The sequence below is a fragment of the Alligator sinensis genome, unplaced genomic scaffold, assembly GCF_000455745.1.
Source record: "Alligator sinensis unplaced genomic scaffold, ASM45574v1 scaffold140_1, whole genome shotgun sequence".
NCBI lineage: Eukaryota > Metazoa > Chordata > Crocodylia > Alligatoridae > Alligator > Alligator sinensis.
Window position 1 is genome coordinate 5,470,780 of NW_005841836.1, and position 18,448 is coordinate 5,489,227.

Consider the following 18,448-nt stretch of genomic DNA (forward strand, 5'->3'; position numbering starts at 1 on the left):
GGGGGGAGTAATTGATCCTACCCAGCCCTGGGCCCATCTGCCCCACACCCACCACTGGGGGCACTGGACTGAACTGGTGGGTCTCCATGGAGACCAGCCTGGGACCCCCAAAAGGCAGGACACTACTGGGCAGATGGAATAGGGTTGCAGGCAGGCAGAGAGTGGCATCTGGGAGTTGGATGGGTCTGGGACCAGTATCACAGGTAGGTGACAGTGTGAGGTCGCTCCCTGCAGGTCCCTGCCACAGGCACCAGTTCCATGGGTGGAGACCTGAGGGGAGTGAATCACGGCTCTGCCCCAGGTCCCGGCCCCATGCTGTCACCACCCTTTGATCCTGGCCCGAGCCCCTACCCACCTGTCCCTCTTGCAGATGCTGCTCCTCACCTGCCCACAACCCCATTGTATCTGCCTAGCCCAGCATGCCCTGCTCACAGGGGTCCAAGGTCAGTCTCTAAGGAGACCTTGCCCACGCTCCTGCTCCATCTAGCGCCCATGGCAGTGGGTGCAGGCAGGATGGCTGGGGTGCCCAGGCAGCAGGTGGTGACACTGGCAGTGTCAGCTGAGCAGAACAGAGTGAACTGCTGTCATGGGGGCTGCCAAGAAGCAAAGTCCAACTGCTGCACTGCCCCTGCCCCATTGTGCGCCCAGGAGCAGCAGGACAAGCCACACAGACCATGGCCTGGACTGCCCCCCATGCCTGGGCCAGGTGGAGCCATGGGACCCACTCCCAGCCAGACAGACTCTTTTGGCAGGCTGGATCTGGCACATGGGCCATATTTTGCCCACCCCTCAGCTAAGCTCACTAGTTCTGTCCATTTTTGGTTAGCAACGCACTTTTTAATTGCTTTGAATTAATTAAAAAATGTTCATTAAATTCAGAGTTTAAAGGCTATAATTTTTGTAACAGTAAATTCATCTTTGCGTAGGTTACACATCAATGACCAGAGCGTGCTGCATCCAAATTCTGTGGGTAAATACGTATTATCTTTCTGTGGTGTTTACAATCGGATTCTCAGGACACAGCCCTCAGGTCTAGCAATGCTTTGCTCAGTATAGGACTGAAGGGAAGAACCAAAAGATGGCTTTAAACAACTTTTATACATCCTAATACTTGAGCTGCATATGGAAGTAGTTCAGTCCCACAGCAGGATAACACTCACCTGCCCAATTAAGGCAGCTGTACAACTGGAAAGCACAGGGACCCAAATCTGGTCATCAGCACTTCAGTGTGTTACCAAGGTCATATAAACTTCTACTGGAAATAGTTTCTGAATTTTATGATCACCAGGGGATTGCAGAATACTCTTGTGTGCCAGCTCTGCTCAGTTGCAACAGATGGCAATATCACAGATGCTTAACTTCTATGTCACCAAGAGGGTCACAAACCAGGAGAGAATACATGGAGAAGAGTAGAAAATCCAGTTCCGATGCAAACTCAGCTGTTTATGAAGCAGAGGAATTATCAACTGTTTCACATTTTCACACAATCAAATAATGAGAAACTGCCCATAGAATTCTCAATATTTTTCTGTCAGTCTGCAATTCAGTTGCTTCTACTCCATGAATCTCACTTTTAAGGGTGCAATTTTTTTAGTCTTACATAACTATTATCCATATGATTGACTTCAAAAGTAATTTCTGTTTTAAAGCTATTCCTTCTATTCTTCCAGATTGTTGGTAAATTTACCATGGCTGTTTTTAAGTGCCTAAAATCCTTTGAACATCCCATTCAAATGAAATATGTTGATTAGTGACTGGACCTAGACAAAAAATACACCCAAACAACTCTTCAACCTGCTCAAGCAATTCCCATTTCATAAGAAGGCTCAGGGTTTGGTTTTCTTTCATTAGGGCCATCATCTTTGTCTTGGAAATATTAAATCAGACTCTTGCACTACTTTATCTACCCTATTGACAAGTGCTGTGGTGCCTCAGATAACAATGTAATCAAGACCACCCTCTACATGTCTCAATATTACTACATCTCCTGTCCTAATGCTTCCTCTAAAACTGTACCTTTCCTCACTGACACCTATTGCAGACTATTAAGATAAGGTGACATAGGTATATTCTATCACGTTACCCAACTGCAAACCATTTTGACATTAGTTCTGCCATTCTACCGCAGACTTCCAATTACAATAATTGAAATAAGTGCAGCCGGGATCCCATCTCCAGCATAGTCAGCCATAAGGTATGTTGAACCAAATCAAATGCCTTAGTGAAATTGAAAAAACGGACATATAATGGCTGTCTGAATCCTCAAGCCTCACCCATCGTGATCCTGAGATCAGTCACTTAATCTTTCATGCCCTTTTCAGATGTCATTATACATCACTGGAATTACAGCACAAAAAGGCTAGATGATAAACTGCTATTTAAAGAAACTTTGATTCTGAAATGCTAACAAAGCAAATGAACAATTACAGTTTAGATCTTACGAGCTGAGAAATGTTCAGTAGTTCATTCACAACAGAAATAAGCCAACCCTTTCAATACTGCACCTCAAAAAAGAAACAGTGGATATGTGCATTGATGAAACAGGTGGAGCAGCTAAGTCATGGATGTAAACATACATATTTCTACTTTGATTTCCCAATTTTTAACATCACTAATAAAAGGAAGCAATTATTACCACGGTAGAAGGGGGGGTATTAGCTTCAGTCAGACTGTGTCATCTCCTTACCTGTCATACTCACTTTGGCTTCCAAGGAAATGTATTTAACATGTATTTAACCTCTATATTCAAAGGATAAGTTGCTCAACTGAATATCAGTATACTGTATTTACCCGAACACAATATGACCCTGAATGCAGAATGACTCTCTCACAATAATTAGATTCTACACCTGGAAAATATATAAATTTATTATGAATTTCCATGTATGGAACCTAATTATTGCAGGGTTGTCTTAAATGTGTTCCTTTCCCCACTACTGCACGTGGGGGGAAGAGGTGATGAGGAGGGGAAGCAAGGGGGAGGCAGTAGGGGTGCATGAGGTAGGCAAGTGGTAGGTGACGAAGCAGTAACGAAGCAGGCATTAGGGGACACACATTGTGGAGGTGGTAGGGCAGGCAATGAGAAAGAAAGGCAGCTTGGCCCCCTTCTGCCCACCCTACCCCTCCACTTACCCCCCCATTATGCCTATCCCCACAGCTGCCCCAATTCTTCCTTCCCCTATTCCCTCCTCTTCCCCGCTCCATGCCGCTTCTGTCCCACACAGGCTCCAGGTCTTCCCCCTCCAACCCCTTCCAAGTATCTTTCCCCCTGGGCCTGGGCTGGAGCAGCAGTGCCAGTTCCATGCTACTGCTACAGGGGTGAGCTAGAGCCATGCTCTATGCCCCTGGCTGTAGCAGGGATGGAGCCTGGTTGCACAGAGGAAAGGTAAGGAGTGCAGCAAAGGGGGAGACAGAGGGAGAAACAGCACAGGGGTAGTGGGGAAACTGGGGGCTGCAGGGGAGGAGTGGCAGGGCCTGAAGAGGCAGAAGGGGACAGATAGCAGCTGTGGCTCCAGCTGGTACCCCAACCCCGGAGCAGCTGCCTGCCCCCCCAAACCCCCATCATGCTCGACTGTAAGGCAACAAGGCTTCTGTCCTCTTGTTATGAGGGGGAGGAGGGGAACTTTCTAACAGAGAAAATACAGTAGTTGACATTTAGTCTACTCTAAAATTGTAATATTTTTAGTACTGTAGGATACCCATAGGATAACCAAAGCAGCAGGATCTAATTTGAGCTGGTGGTCAATTCGGACAAAGACAGTCAGTTGGGGAGGTAGGAGGAGGCAAGGGGCAAGACAGAGACTAATGGTAGTGGGTACCATGTAAAGAAATCTGAGGGAGCAATGGGTGGGGTCAGCACAAAGAACAGCTGTCCCCAGAATATCTGCCAAAGTGTTTTGATGCTATTTAGTAAAAAAAACGTTATTATGGCTGCCTCCATTAGCATAACCGGCTGTGCTTAGTCCCATACTATAAACACACAGCTTAATATATTGCTAAAAAAACCTCCTTATAGCTCTTGATTTTAAATAAAAGCATTAGAAATGCTATTTTTGTCATCAATTACTGTGCAGCACAAATCTCAGAAGTACTTTCAAAAGCACATTTTTCCCTATTTAGTTGTAAGAAAAAAATTAAGAACAAAATATGCTTACCAAGCCCAGGGTTAAACCAATCAATAAGGTGGCCAAGATGAAAACTGCATAAGAACCCCAAACATGAATTCCAAGAGTGTCTGTGAAGTAGCTGTGAATTTGCTGCAAATGGAAAAAAAAAGGATTTAATTTGTTTTTAAACACACACTGTATTATAAACTGCAAGGGGCTAGAAAAGGTCAATTATCCATTCTGCCATCAGCTATTTCTCAAATTGATCTTCTCAAGTTAACTCCCAAATGACACTTTCCTTTGTGTTTTCCTCTAATAATTATGGAGAAAACCTTTAAAAAAATCAACTGACCATTTTTTCTTCCTCTGATAGTCTAAACTTATTAGTGCTACATTATCAAATCAAACAATCAATATTTCATGGTGGCACTTCCCTTGATTTACAATTCAATCTCTTTATCATGAGATGAAAAGTCTTCTTGACCACATTCCAGAGCACTGAAGGCAGAAAGTTAACCTAAAACTTACAAAACTGCATACTCCAAAATACCTACTTTCAACTGGTATATTATATATACACTGAAGTGCAGAACTAAGCATTTATATTAAATAAAAAAGAAATTAAAGTCATAAAGAAGTAAGTATGGAGGTACCTCTTCACAATACAGAGTTGCATCTTTTCCATTCTTACATCTAATGTCCTCACCTCTATTTTTGTTCAGAAATTGGCTGGCAAAAAAGGACAGTAGTAACAAAATGAAAGACTTCAGATTATCCTAATGCACTTAGCAAGCAGCTCTGCTAGCATTAAGGATGTTAACAATCCAGATAATTAATGGTTTAAACTATGATTAGCAGACTCACAAGAATCAGAATTAAGACTAGATTTCAGGGAATTTATCTTATCTTATTTACTTGAATCCAAGATGAGGTTCATCCCTGCTCCCCCTCACCCCACCCATTCAGCAAAGGGGAAAAAAACCCATGATCTTGAATTCAAGTACAAAGAGAAAGTGGGGGGCAAGGGGGCAAAGAAAGTGGGAGGGGGAGGCAGGCTCAGGGTCAGAGTCAGAGCAGCTGCCTGGACCCTCTGCCCCTTCCACCACCCCCAGCAGCCTCTGCACAACCAGACCATCCACATCCCTCTCTCCACCTCAAATCCCTTACTGTCAGGTGTGGCTCCAGCTCCATTTTTTCCAGGGGCACAGAGCACATGCAAGTTCCATCCCCTACGTAGCCATGCAGCAGCGTCCTGGGGCTGGCACCATGCCACCACTGCCGGGCAGGAGACAGAACTTCCACAGGCTGTCTCTCAGGAGGGAATGGAGCCAGAGTCATATCCAACTTAAAGGGTGAGGGGAAGGGCAGCAGGGGGGTCCACCTGCCTCCCACAGCAGCAGTGGGGTAAATGAATTTAAAGATGACCCTCCAATAATTAGATTCTATACCTGGAAAATTAGATCCTTTGTATGAAAAATTTGTTATAATTATTGGGGGGCAGTCTTAAATTCAGAAACCATCTTAGGTTTGGGTAAATACGGTGTTTAGGTTTGGGTAAATATGGTATTTGTTTTGTAGTTTATGCCAGTCTCCAAGTATGAGAGATTAGAGAAAAGTAGTTAGCCAGGTTAGTCTGATGTTAGGCAGGAGGCAGGGAAATGTGTCACCTTACAGACTAACTTGTTAAGAGTAAGGCTAGGAGGAGACTTTCCTGGAGGCTGCAAATGATCCCAAATCTGTATGCAGAGGCAACCTGAGCAGGGTGCGGGGCCTGGGGCAAATCAGCTGCTCTGCCCAGCTCCGCAGGGCCCAGGGCAGTCGCCCCAGTTCACCCCCTCCAGGCCCTATCTGCATGCTGCAGGATTTTGGGAGGTTATTTTCTGAATTCCTCTAAAGTAACTACTAATCTCTTCAATCTACCTTCGCCTTGCTCACAGTGCCTCCCTTTCCCGATCCTTTGTATTTAGAGAAAGTTAGCTATGTTAGTCTGAAGTTAGGCCGTTAAAATATACCGTGCCAGCCTGCTCTGCCTTCTTTGTACAGTATTTAAATTACCATATTCTTTTCTATTCAGTAACCCTGCCCTCTGCAAATCCACTCGCAGAATCTGATTAAGTAGGTTATTATCTATGAAAGCTTACACATTTCTGAACACGCTGGTCTCTGAGGTGCCACCCTGCCCTGCCCTCTCTCTCTGAATATGGTCTTTAGGCAACATATCCTACCATATTTTCAATGAAAATGCTTGCATAAGAAAAAGCATGCAAATACATGCATAAGAAGAGCATACAAATCACACCTGAGCAAGAGAGAGAACCTCTGTCTCAAGTGTCCCACCTCTGAAGTGTAATAGAGAATAAAAAAAAGATATGTACTTGTTGGGAGAGGAACAGAAAGAAGAGCAACAGGTTGTGCTGCTGACCATTCCTTCCAATGTGACTGAAGAGGTAGCTCAGTCTACTAAAAAGTATCCAGTGAAGCCTGCCAAACCTAACACTAACCCATTTCTGACTCTGCTCATTCTATGCCTACAGATATCAAGGCACTTTGGTTTGTAGCCTCTCCTTCACAGAAATCTGAAACCCAAACACCTGTGCACCAGGGATCCACAGCTGTGAGCAGCTGCTAAACTTCTCCCAGTGTTATGCATGATAGATCATTCTAATCAACCTCATTTTAATAATTAAGCAAACATGGTATGGGGCTCAGGGAAATCAAGGGTTGTGATTTTCAAACTCTTCCGCTCATAGGAGAAAGTATGCCAAGTGCCTTCAATAATGGCATACGTGCATACGTACAGAACCCTGTCATTTGCCTTCCCCCTGTCCCCACAATGTATGTGGGGTAAGAGTTGAAGGTACATACCTATTAAACTGTTGGCAGAGGCCCAGGATGGTTCTTGATGAAAGGAAAGCAGCAAATCAAGATTTCTTTTAATAGCTCTGTTAGGGAAGTCTTAGTGGAGGGGGAGAGTGTGTGGGGGGGGGGGGGTGTGGGGGGGGGGGGGGTGATGCAAGTGTGAAAAGATCTCAGCCAAATTCAAAGTTAAGGAGCCTTTATGAGAGAGAGCCTGCCAGTAGCCCGTTCCATTGTACCAAGAAAACTGAAGCTTGAGAACCCCAGTAATAGCAGTTGTACCACTAGTGGTAGTCTATAAAGTGGACAGGCCACAGGTTGGTGTTTCACGGGTTGAAACCAACACTTTATAATTCCACCTAGAAGCCAAATAGTAACCAACCCCGGTTGCAAGCAAATGTAATGGCCACACGCAGACAATCAGTTTCTACCAGAAGAAATTGTTATCCTCCCAGCAGAAAGCAAAAGTGTGCAGATGTTCCAGCTTTTTCTCCTAGAGCAAAAAATGGCTGTTCCAAGAGAGAAATAACTTGACCAACCAGGGTTAAACCACTCCTGGGAGAGTTTCTCCTGGGAGACTGAACATCTGCATACCTTTCCTCCAGCTTAACTCTTCCTGGGGACCAGAAATATTGGAGCCAGAGGAAAGGCTCCTGTTCCTTCCCAAGACCAGGGTCAGTAGCCTGCAGAAGGTAGGGATGGCAGTTGCTCCTGCCCCTTCCTGTAGATAGGAAGAAAAGGGAGAGGAGGAACAGCTGCCATCTGTTCACCGTGTACTTCTTATCCCTGAGTTCCCAGTGTGAGATGCAGGCAGAGACTTTATTATGCTGCTGCTTCTGCTCAGCTCCCAGGTACTGGGAGCACTGCCCCCTCCCTGCTTCCCCATGTCCCCCCTTCTCCCTCAGCTGAGCAGCAGGGACTGCAACTGAAAAGCCAGTGTGTCACCAGCTGGGCCTGAAAGCCTGGCTTTCAGATGAGACTACTTCCCCTTCTCTCCCACCACCACTCAGTGGAGCACGGGGGCAGCAAATTAAAAGCTGGAGGGGCCAGGAGGCCAATTTGGGGGAAGCCTGTGCACACCTGGCTCCCAGATGTGCCAGCTTTTCAACTGCTACCCCTGTTCAGATGACCCAGGATAGTACACAACCAGATAGGATACTTTTCCGCTGGAGCAAAATGGCTCTGCCTTGCCCCATGCTGCTCAGAGTCAACCCAGGGCAACAGAAGGTAAGGCAGGGTGGCATGCCCATGTGGCAAGGTTCCCAGAGCCTGGCCATGACTCAGTGCTCTCCAATTCTCTCATACTCCTCTGGGTCAGCCCAGAGAACACAGAGTGGGGGCTAACCTCCTATGGGCAAGAAGGAGGGTTCCCACCCCTGGAGGAAGGCCAGGGCTAACAGAACTTAGCCACCCATACTTTTCACAGTGGCCAGCAACAGCAGCAGCACCATGGTGCTGCCGTCCCGCAGTGCCCAGCATTGCTCAGCATGCAGTTACTCCTCTGCTGCTGCATACAGCACCAGGGTGCACCAGCCCTGCAATGGCTCTGTGGGAGGGAGGGATGGGGGTCAGCCCCCCAAATAATATTTCCCCCCACTGCTTATGGTTCCCACAATGGGAAAGTATCCCCACCAATCAGCTGAATGGCAGGAGACGGGGCATTCTCCCAGGGCGGGGACCTTTCCCAGCTGTCTGTGGCAGCTGCTGCTTTTCTGCAGCTGCCAAGTGCCACTTAACAGCTTGTCCCCTTCCGAGGCAGGGGAGGCTGCCCATTAATAGTTCCCCTAAAGGTGGATGTGGCCCTTGGAGCAGCCCTCTAGGGCCTGCTGGCTAGAAAGCTTGCTGCATAACTCTGCACAGTCCACTTCCCAGGCTACTTTTCTACTGGAAGACATTTCTTCAGATAGAAATGAACATCAGCACACAGCCTATAACAACATCTACACCCCAAGCAGTGTGGCCTATTGCACTACTTCCAGGTTCTGAATGAACTTAAGAAATAGCTCTATATCCTCCATCATCCTAGCTTAGACATAACATCTGAAACCCAACTTTTAGAAATTTAAAACGTTATAAGGCTGGATTCCACACCTTATTTTAAACTTTCTTCCTGGGAATTTGGCCCATATCTGATATTGAAGCCAAGCTGTTCTGCAAAGATTTTAATAAAAAGAAGCTGACAATGGAGTAAGATGCATTATAATTTCTAAACTAAAGTATTTATTAAAGGAGGTTTCCAAAAAAGAAATTTTCAGACTTCTTGAAAAGCAAAGAACCCCAATATTCAAACTTGTATATCTACAAGAAGGCAGGATTTAGTAATCCAAATCTCCAGGAAAAGTTTCCCTGCCAGACAGCTATTAGACACTCCAATGGAAAACAATTTATGATACTAGAAGAAGGGAGTAGTCTAAAGTAAGTCTATTATAAACAATTATTTCAACCTTAAAAACCACTGCAACTCCAAACCCATTTAATTTTTCTGTCAGAACAGCTTCCCACCTTTATAAATGAAAAGGTACATGAGTAAAGTGATGAAAGATACAGATGAAATATTAACAAGGGTTCAAATGCAATGAACAGAAAGCAGAATGCTCATAATAACTGAAAGGCTAGTAGAGGCAGATAAATAGTGTTATTAACATTAAATGCACTAAGACAATGAATTAAGCAAACACATAGTAAAAGGGTGCGCATGTCATATGCATGATATGACAAATATAACAGATCAACTGAAAAACTGAGAGGATGCCTTGCATAGAAATTATCTTCAAGAAAGGCTGCACCCTTCTGAACTATGAAAGTGTTTCCTCTGACTGAAACCATATTTAATAGATGGGTCTTGCTTCTGATCCCTTTTTTAAGGTGTCATTATCCATTGAAGAAGATGCAATATGGGACAGCCAGTGTGTCTGAAATGGCTCACAGTTAGACTGGAAAAATTTAAGTGGTTACAAGAATGGACATTCCAGTACATAACAGAAAAAGAATTTTAAGCTTGAGCCTTATCTTTTCTTACAGAAATAGGAAAAGACAACACCTCAAGCTCTGTATGTAGAGATATAATGATACTAATATGAGTTTGGCGTACAATAGTTTTCCTTTAAGTAGGGGTAGAGCACTAACAAGATCCTTCCAATAACAAAGGAGACCAAACCCTATATACAGATTCAGTCCTGATGGTCTGTATTCATGTCGCTTTAGACATTCATAAACAAAACATTCAATGCAGATATACTTAGGATTGCAAAGCAACACAGATACTTAAGAAAATTACAAAACAAAGTGAATAAATACTGCATTTCAGATTCCTAAACCAGATTCAATTCTGCCAGTTTTTTCTCACTTTATTGCAAATTAGTACTAGCCCTCCAACAGCATGGCAATATAGCTAGCACAAACCCTCTTCCTTTTTTTACATTTATTAAAATAAATTTAAAAAAAGGGAAAAAATGAAAATGTCAATACTATTAGCTTGACTCTCCCAAATTTTTGCAGTACTTCTGAAAAGTCATTGCAATGCTTGACTGGATATTAGTAAGCTGACATTCTCAGAAGAAAAGGTTTTTCATGTGTTTGTGAACTTTCAAAACATATACAGTATTTTTTGCTTGCTTGCCTAAGAAGGAAAAGTTCCAGTTTCAATGAATTTCACAAAAAAAAATGAATTGGACATACTTGCACTACTCCATTCATCTTTCTTAGTTTTGTTTTTCATGACAGAAGGTATACTTATAAAAGTCACAGCTATTGACTTTTCCCATTCTTTTGACACAACCATATTCATTTTAATTTACCTAGTCCAATTTAGAACTGAATCATATTATAATCTTACAGACCCCTAAATCAAGAACCATTGGCTATAAAGATTAAGAGGACAATAACCTGCAACATGTGGTGGCAACTTAATGAATGGAAAATAGATCCTGCTATGGTTGTGTGACCTATAACAACTCCCAGAGCCAGCACTGTATTTATTTGATAATGGCTTATTCTGTTAAAACTGCTGAACAATATTGTTAAACAGTTAACACCTTTAGTAGTCAATCAGTCTTATCTAAAAACTTTCTGGAAAACAATCTTAGTCCCATGTAGCTTGTGCCTTGAGTTGCAACGCTACAGAAAAATAAGTATCAAGGACATTAGTTAGTCACTACAAAAAAGTGCAAATCAAATAAGACTGTCAATGTTTAACATATTTAAAATCTGAAAATACTCAGGCCCTGTGTGAGTAGATAGTGTTCCTTACCCTGATCCATCCAGATAAGCGAAAGAGTCCTGCCATTCCATTCATCCTAAGAAATAAACAAACATATTCCAGGTAAGATCAAAACTTAGACATGTGACATTGAAAGACGTTTTACATCCATCTCTCCAACTTCTTTCACATCCAGCCTTTCACATCCTCTGGCAGAAAATTCTGTAGTATATCTGTAAACAATGAATTAAATGTGTCCCTCCTCCACTGTACCCAAGAACAGTTATATCTGTGCAGGTCAATACAACAAAGATTTTGGGGAAGAAACTGAAGCAGACTGAAAAAACTTAAGAACAGTTCTACACAGCAGCTATCTAGAAGCTACTACTTTCATTAGGCTAGAACAGCCACTATTGCCTCCTCACAACATCTAAGAAGGATATACATGATCTTAAACCAATCACCAGCTCAGCTTCAAACTCCCCCATTCATTTGAGGGGAAAAAAAAAAAGAAGAGGCTCTTTCTACTTTTAGAATTCCTGTAGCCCTTCAAGTTTTCCCATGGTGCACAGGGGATTATGCAAACCTTCCACATTTCCTAACTCTCATATGCAACTAAAGAGACAATCTTTGTTTCATCACTAACAGTTTAAATGTGGTTTTCACTCAACAGAAAATAAGCCCTGTGTAAATAAAGCAGAGTAGAGCAAAATACATTGTGCCAACATTAAGTTTCATCTCCTCCCATTCAGCAACGGAAAAGACCATTTAAAATAGTAGCCCATCACCTAAATAAAAGATACTTTAACCAGTACAAGTGGACCAGATGTTACGTGATGATAAGTCTGTGATCGACATAAGAGTTTCATTCTAGCACTCCATGGAAATCAGAACCCTTGCTGCTGGCTAATAAACCATTTATCTTTAAAGAACTTTCTATATATTTAATATTCACATCTCAGAAGAAATACTAAGGACTGAGCAGGCATGGTGAATAAATTTCTATCACTCCAAGGTAGAATTGATACACTTAGTAGGGTAGTTTGTGAAGATTTACATTGCTTTCACCAGTACTATGCACATACAAGAACAAAGGTCTTCAGGACTTAAAAGCTATCAGTCTGGCCCCTTTATGAACATTCAGGGAACTGAAGAGAGTTTAAAGTTGCACTGTAATTACATTATAGAAGAAGGGGATTTCCATCCTGCTACAGGTTCTACAGCCTCCCATTTTCTCTCCAGAATATAGACTTGAAGGTCTTCTGATGTTCTTGAGCCACGGTACCTGCGAAATACTCCATCCTTTGCACTGCAAACAAATACATGGTAATTACTCTAATGTTACTTAATGCAAGCTACTGCTGTAACATGCTTCATTTACTATTTTTATGTCACTTAAGAAATACTCTATTGGGGTGGCCAACCTGCAGCTCTTCAGAAGTTAATATACCTCTCCTTGAATCTTTGCACAAGCCCATGTTGACCAGCTTCCATAGCTGTTACGCTATGTCATGTGCTTGTGCAAAGATTCAAGGAGATGCATGTTAACTTCTGAAGAGCCGCGTGTGCCTCCGGAGCTGCAGGTTGGCCACCCCTGCTATAGCAGGTTTCAGTTCACTGCATGAACCTCACAGTCTACTGGGAGTGATGACTTAAAAAAACAAATCCCAATTTATTTCTAAACAAATTTACCCATGCATATATAATCTCAATCCAGTTGTTGTTGGAGTCTTCCCAAAAGCCTAAAAATTGGGAACAAAATCTTATTTAAAAAACAAACAAACAAACAAAAAGAAAACAACCCACAATATTCTCTGGTTCTGGAGGAGGGGGAAGGGCAGCTGTAAAAGTTACTTCACACAGACTGTTAGAGTAGAGTAAAGTATTATTAGAGCTACACATTCAACATTTTTTTAAACAATAATGGAAGAAAGGATGACTGAGCAAACACAGCTTATATATTTCCACCCTAAATTGTTGCAGATTATTTTGTCCTATGGGTAGCCTAACCAGGGCAAGTTAGTGAAACTATTTTTCTTGGGACAACTCCAAGAGACAAATTCATCTGCATTAGAACAGTTGAAACTATTTAGTCAAAGGCATTAATTAATGTCAAAGTTAGTCTATTTATGTCCATTCTACTTTCAATTATGGTTTAACACCAGACAGAGAGAACATAAAACTTGGCCAATTCTCCATGAGGCTGCATGCATGTCCATTTATATTAAGAGGCCTACACAAAGTATATGCAGTGTGACTTGCTGTGATGAAACCCCACTTGTATTCTGGCCTGTTTATATTTGTTTATTAATTTTAAGTGGGCAATTCTTCCTGGTCAAGCAATTTTTCCAGGTCATCTGAGTTGCAATAAAATTCTTTGGGAAAATTTTTGCCTTGGGCCGATACGGACACTGCAAAACTTCAACTAAAGTTAAAATTATCCAGGAAAGAGGACAGAGGAAAACTTAACTATGATGTTAATTGTTACAAATGCTACTAAATACTATGTTTAGACTAAAACACACACACACACACACACACACACACACACACACACACACACACTGTTTGAAGATAAAATGTTACATATATATTGAAAAAGACTATTTCGTATTTTGCCTTGGAATGAAGATTAAGTTCAAGTGTATTCGCTGACATTTTTAAAGATATAGTTGTAAACAGCCTGTGTCACCAAGCATTAGAAAAAACTGGCCACCCTAGGATTACCCATATTTGCATCTACCTCCTACCACAACGTGGTTAACAGCATTAACAGAAGCAAGTTAAACAAGCTTTGATGTCCTTACCCATTCTGATAGCCAACATTCTGGGAAAAGGAAGGTGGGAAGTATGTTGTACAACATACAATATGCTAGAATTATGTTCAACAGGCAGTGGCCATCAAGAACAGTAGGTAAGGATTCGTTTTAATTTGCATCTGTTCGCTGGATCTACATGATTTTTGCAGTCATCTAAAAACAGACCACTGTGTTTCCCAAAGGACATGGACTTACTGGTAAATAGTAGGAAGTGTTGTGACAAAGAAACGGCCACTCAAACCTAGGAAAAAAGAAATAAAAAATATTTTTATTTGAACTGCTGAAACATTTCCATTTTAATTTTCTAAAGAAACCATAAAAGATGAGTCTTTCTGGACTAAAATGTTGCCAGTGGGATTTTTAATTACATTATTTGTTCTAGAAAACCCTGCAGTAAACAGTGGCAGTGCTATGTAACGTGAAGTACTGTCCAGAATCAAAGCAACAATAAAAAGTAATGGTTTATTTTTTAGAAACTGTGGTTCTTTATCTCTATTTTGGTTCCTATTCTAGTTATATGCACGATCAACATTTTAAATAGCTGTTTAAACATTTAAATAGCATTTAAATATTTGACGACTCTGTACCCTGTTTCTCCTTGAATGCCTCCACTTGACAGCATTAAGAATAGAACAGATGCAACCATTCTCTCTCTGTCAATTCAAACTCCCCATAAAAGACCTCTCTGAAAAGGGTCCCATTCTTGAAGGATAATGATAATCTCTTCCATGAGATTGGAGCTGAGGAGTCCTTACTACCACCAAGTATCTAGCAATTGTAACATTGGCTCATGAAACCTGGCACCTAAGCTTGTGGCCAGATAAAGGATAGAGCTCTTAACAGCATGGAACATGTTCCACCTTGCTGCCCTGCACATCACAAATAATGAGGACACTTTCTTTGGAGGCAGTAAAAAATGAGTCTTAATGTTTGAAGGCAGAGGCAGACCAACAACTAGATAAAAGACCCAAAATAGACTGCATAGTCTGTTTAGATGTCATCTTCTAAAGAGAAAAATAGCTCGCTCCTTACAGGTGAAACTTATGGCAGCAGATGGAGTTTGTCTACAGGGCTTTGCTTATAAATTTGCAATTTGTGATCCACCAAGTTTGCTTATGATATGTGATCTATCAAAGCATCTCGGTTATGAAGGGCTGCCCAAATTGATATTTTTTTCCCCTTGGGTGCATATTTTTTCATTGTAGAAAGCAACTGCATTTCTTATTCCTGCAGTTAGGAAGAAGGACTCAAACAGCTGATACCCAGGCTGTCAGGCACACAAGTGGCAGGCCTGAGTACAGTATTTGAACCTAGTTTTATGACGTCATACATGGACAGTTTGAGAATGCAACTGAAAGCGGAGTAAGAGGAGAGTCCCAGTACATATGGGAACCAGAACAGTCTTGGACAAGATGGAGCTTGGACATTTTTCTGTGGTAGGAATGAGTCTAGCATGGATTTCCCCAGTGGCAAAATCTTGGCATGATACCAGGCTCCTCTAAAAACATTTATGATTTCTAGATTACTAGTTCCTGCAAGACACTTATTCAGGTTTCCCCATGTTGGCAGCATGCCCATAATTTCACTGATAATTGGCAAATGGGAAAGAAGCAAACAAAGATTTATAATACATTGGAAGCACTTTGTCTGCAAGAATTTGCATGGAGGAATTCTTTCTATTAGCTAGGTTAACTTCCACAGCAATCCTAATTACTTGTAGTTCTTGAACATGTATGCATAAGGTCATATCCTTTTGAAGCCAAGTCCCTGCATGCGATTCCCATGTTCTCCCCAATTCATTCATGCACAGTCATGTATCACCAGTGCGTCAGGGCCATAGAAAAATGAACTGTTTCTATAAATGTTCTTACGGTCTGATGACCAAAACCAGTAATGACAGTAAGCTGGAATTACTATGTGCACATTTATCAACTATCTTGAGAAGTGATAGAGATCTCACCAAGTGAAGTCTGGCTGGCAGTGTCACATGTGCATGCTGTCATGTGGCTCAGAAGTTTAAAGTGGGTTCTTACCCACAGCTTCCACATCATTTCTTTCTTGATGTGTTCATTTTGATGCTGGCAAGAAGAAAATCTAGCAGAACTGTATCTTCCCAAGGAAAACCTGGAGTCAACTGAGTGTGGGAAAGATTCAAGGAGCCTCACGATGAATCTCTCTCTCTGCAATTCACAAAGAAGCTTACGTTGGTTTAGCAGGTGAAGGATGACAGTACATTCCTGATGGACTTATCTTAAACCATATAATTGTCTACAAATAGAGCTAAACATGAATGCCTCATCTTCTTAGCTGGTTGTTCTTTGTAGCCAAAGTGATACTGGTGACTAAGTCTTTGTTACATTCAGTGCAAAGATCTAGTTTCTGTGCTAGAGAAAGGTGCCATACTGAGTAGGTTTTCCTCCACTGTTGGCATCACCACAACAGGAGATCAGATGTCTAGCAAGGCTGAGTCTCATACCATTTGTCCCGTTCCATACAAACAGCAACTTTTTGACTTCAGGTCACCAGCACAGTTCATGTTTGCTGTTGGTGCCTAAACCTAACAGCTTGGACAGCTGTTGGGAACAGCACCAAGAACATCCGTCTCTTCGCTACTGAGTCAAGATTACTTGCCTGTCACACAGGTGATTTCAGTGCTCCAAGCTGTAGAAAAACATGAAGATTTCAGCATCTAATGAGAAGATCCATGTTGGGAATCACTTTGAGTCTGACATGCCAATCTCCCTAGTCTTGGTGTGGAAGTCTTCACTACCAGAATAGTAGACAAGCAGTTACTGGCAATCTCTGGTCCTTGTCCAACAGAGCAGAGACAATCTTCTTCTGGTAACAGTTTTAGGTTTCAGGTGCCAGACGCTGGGATTAGAATCTAAGAGGTCCCATCTTGGAAGTCAATGACCATTTTTCAGGGATTGAAGTTCCTCTCATTGATTGGTCAACTAGGTACAATTTCAGTAAACTACCCCTGGATTTTCTTGTTCTACTCAGAGAGTAACAAACTGAGCGGCCATCATATATGTGGCTCTCACCAAGAAAAAAAAAAAAAGGCATTTTTGCAATGCTCTTTAAGGCAAATGAGTCTGTCACAAACTGAACAGAATTTAATATATAAAGGCTTTGAATTTGCGATCTTGGTTTCAAGAGTCTGCTCCGCATCGGTAAGTTAAAAGAACAATTATGTGTGGAAAGGAAAGTTGGTGAGGAAGTTAAATTACAACGGCAAGGAAAAAATGTCAATAAAATGTTGGGGACGGGGTCCTTTTGTTTAAAGGTAACTAAAGAATGATTGTTGCACTTATGCACGGGAAATGCAAAAGCATGCAGTGAAGCAACAGTCCACACACTGCTACTCAAAGAAGTGAGAAGCATATGCTCACTTGGAGAAAACACAATAAGTCCCACAAAAAAGTAGTTGCTGGTTCAATTTCTTCTAGGTTTCACTAACATTGCATGCAGATAATCATCTAAAGATGCAACTTCACACAAACTTATAAAATCTTACTAAATGGCATTCTTATATGGAATCATAGAACCAAAGGGCCAGAAAGGACCTGTAAGGGCACCAAGTCCGGTCCCCTGCCATGAGCAGAAGGTTATTGGGCTCAAACAAGCTCAATGAGGTGCTTGTCCTGCCTCCTCTCGAATACCTCCAAGGATGGCGACTACACCACCTTTGCTGGAAACACGTTCCAGATTCTGGAACAGAAAAGAAGTTTTTCCTTATGTCCAACCTGCATTTTTACTCAATTAGCTTGTGCCCATTGGTTCTTGTCCTCCCAAGGGGTGCCTTTCTGGAGAGTTGCTCCCCTAGATCTTGGTGCTCACCCTTGACATACTTGTAGGTGGCTATCAAATCACCTCCCAGTCTTCTTTTGATCAAACTGATGAAACCCAGTTCCCAGAGTCTCTCCTCATACAGCCTATCCTCCAGGCCCCTAATGATTAGGGCTGCTGAAATTTTGCACAACCATTTCATTTCAGAGGTGTTTCAGACCGTTTTGGCACCCAAAACACCAAATTCAAATCAAAACGGAAGGCTCCAAAACATCTTCGAAATGAAACAAGGCATCCAAAACATTTTGGAAAATGTTGGAGTTTTGGAGCCGGGCTTGCAGGGAAACAGCTGTCACTGTTGCCCTGAAGCATGGCCTGGGTTTGCAGGGAGCAGAGAACTACGCCAGGGATCTCCTCGTCACCAGTGCCCACCCCGCACTGCCCCAGTGATGTGGGGCTGCACAGGGACAGCAGCAGTGGCAAGGAGACCCCCAGCACAGATCTCTGCTTTCTGTAGAGCCAGGCCACACGGCAGGGCAGTGCTGGTCCCTACCATGCAACCTGGCTCCGCAGGGAGCAGAGATCTGGGGCACCACAGGGCAGGCAGCGGTGGCAAAGAGACTCGGCCCTGCAGAGTCAGGTCACATGGCAGGGACCAGCAGGCTTGCTCACCACTCCGC

General features: G+C 42.5%; 1 protein-coding gene across 1 annotated transcript in view; it reads right to left on the reverse strand.

Annotated features, from left to right (window-relative positions):
- The window catches only part of TMX4 (thioredoxin related transmembrane protein 4), a 43,653-nt gene that overhangs the window by 13,667 nt on the left and 11,538 nt on the right, over positions 1-18,448 (reverse strand). The window contains 4 exon segments of the mRNA XM_025202338.1: positions 4,155-4,256; positions 11,212-11,257; positions 12,341-12,469; positions 14,175-14,220. Coding sequence (XP_025058123.1) covers positions 4,155-4,256; positions 11,212-11,257; positions 12,341-12,469; positions 14,175-14,220 — 323 coding nt within the window.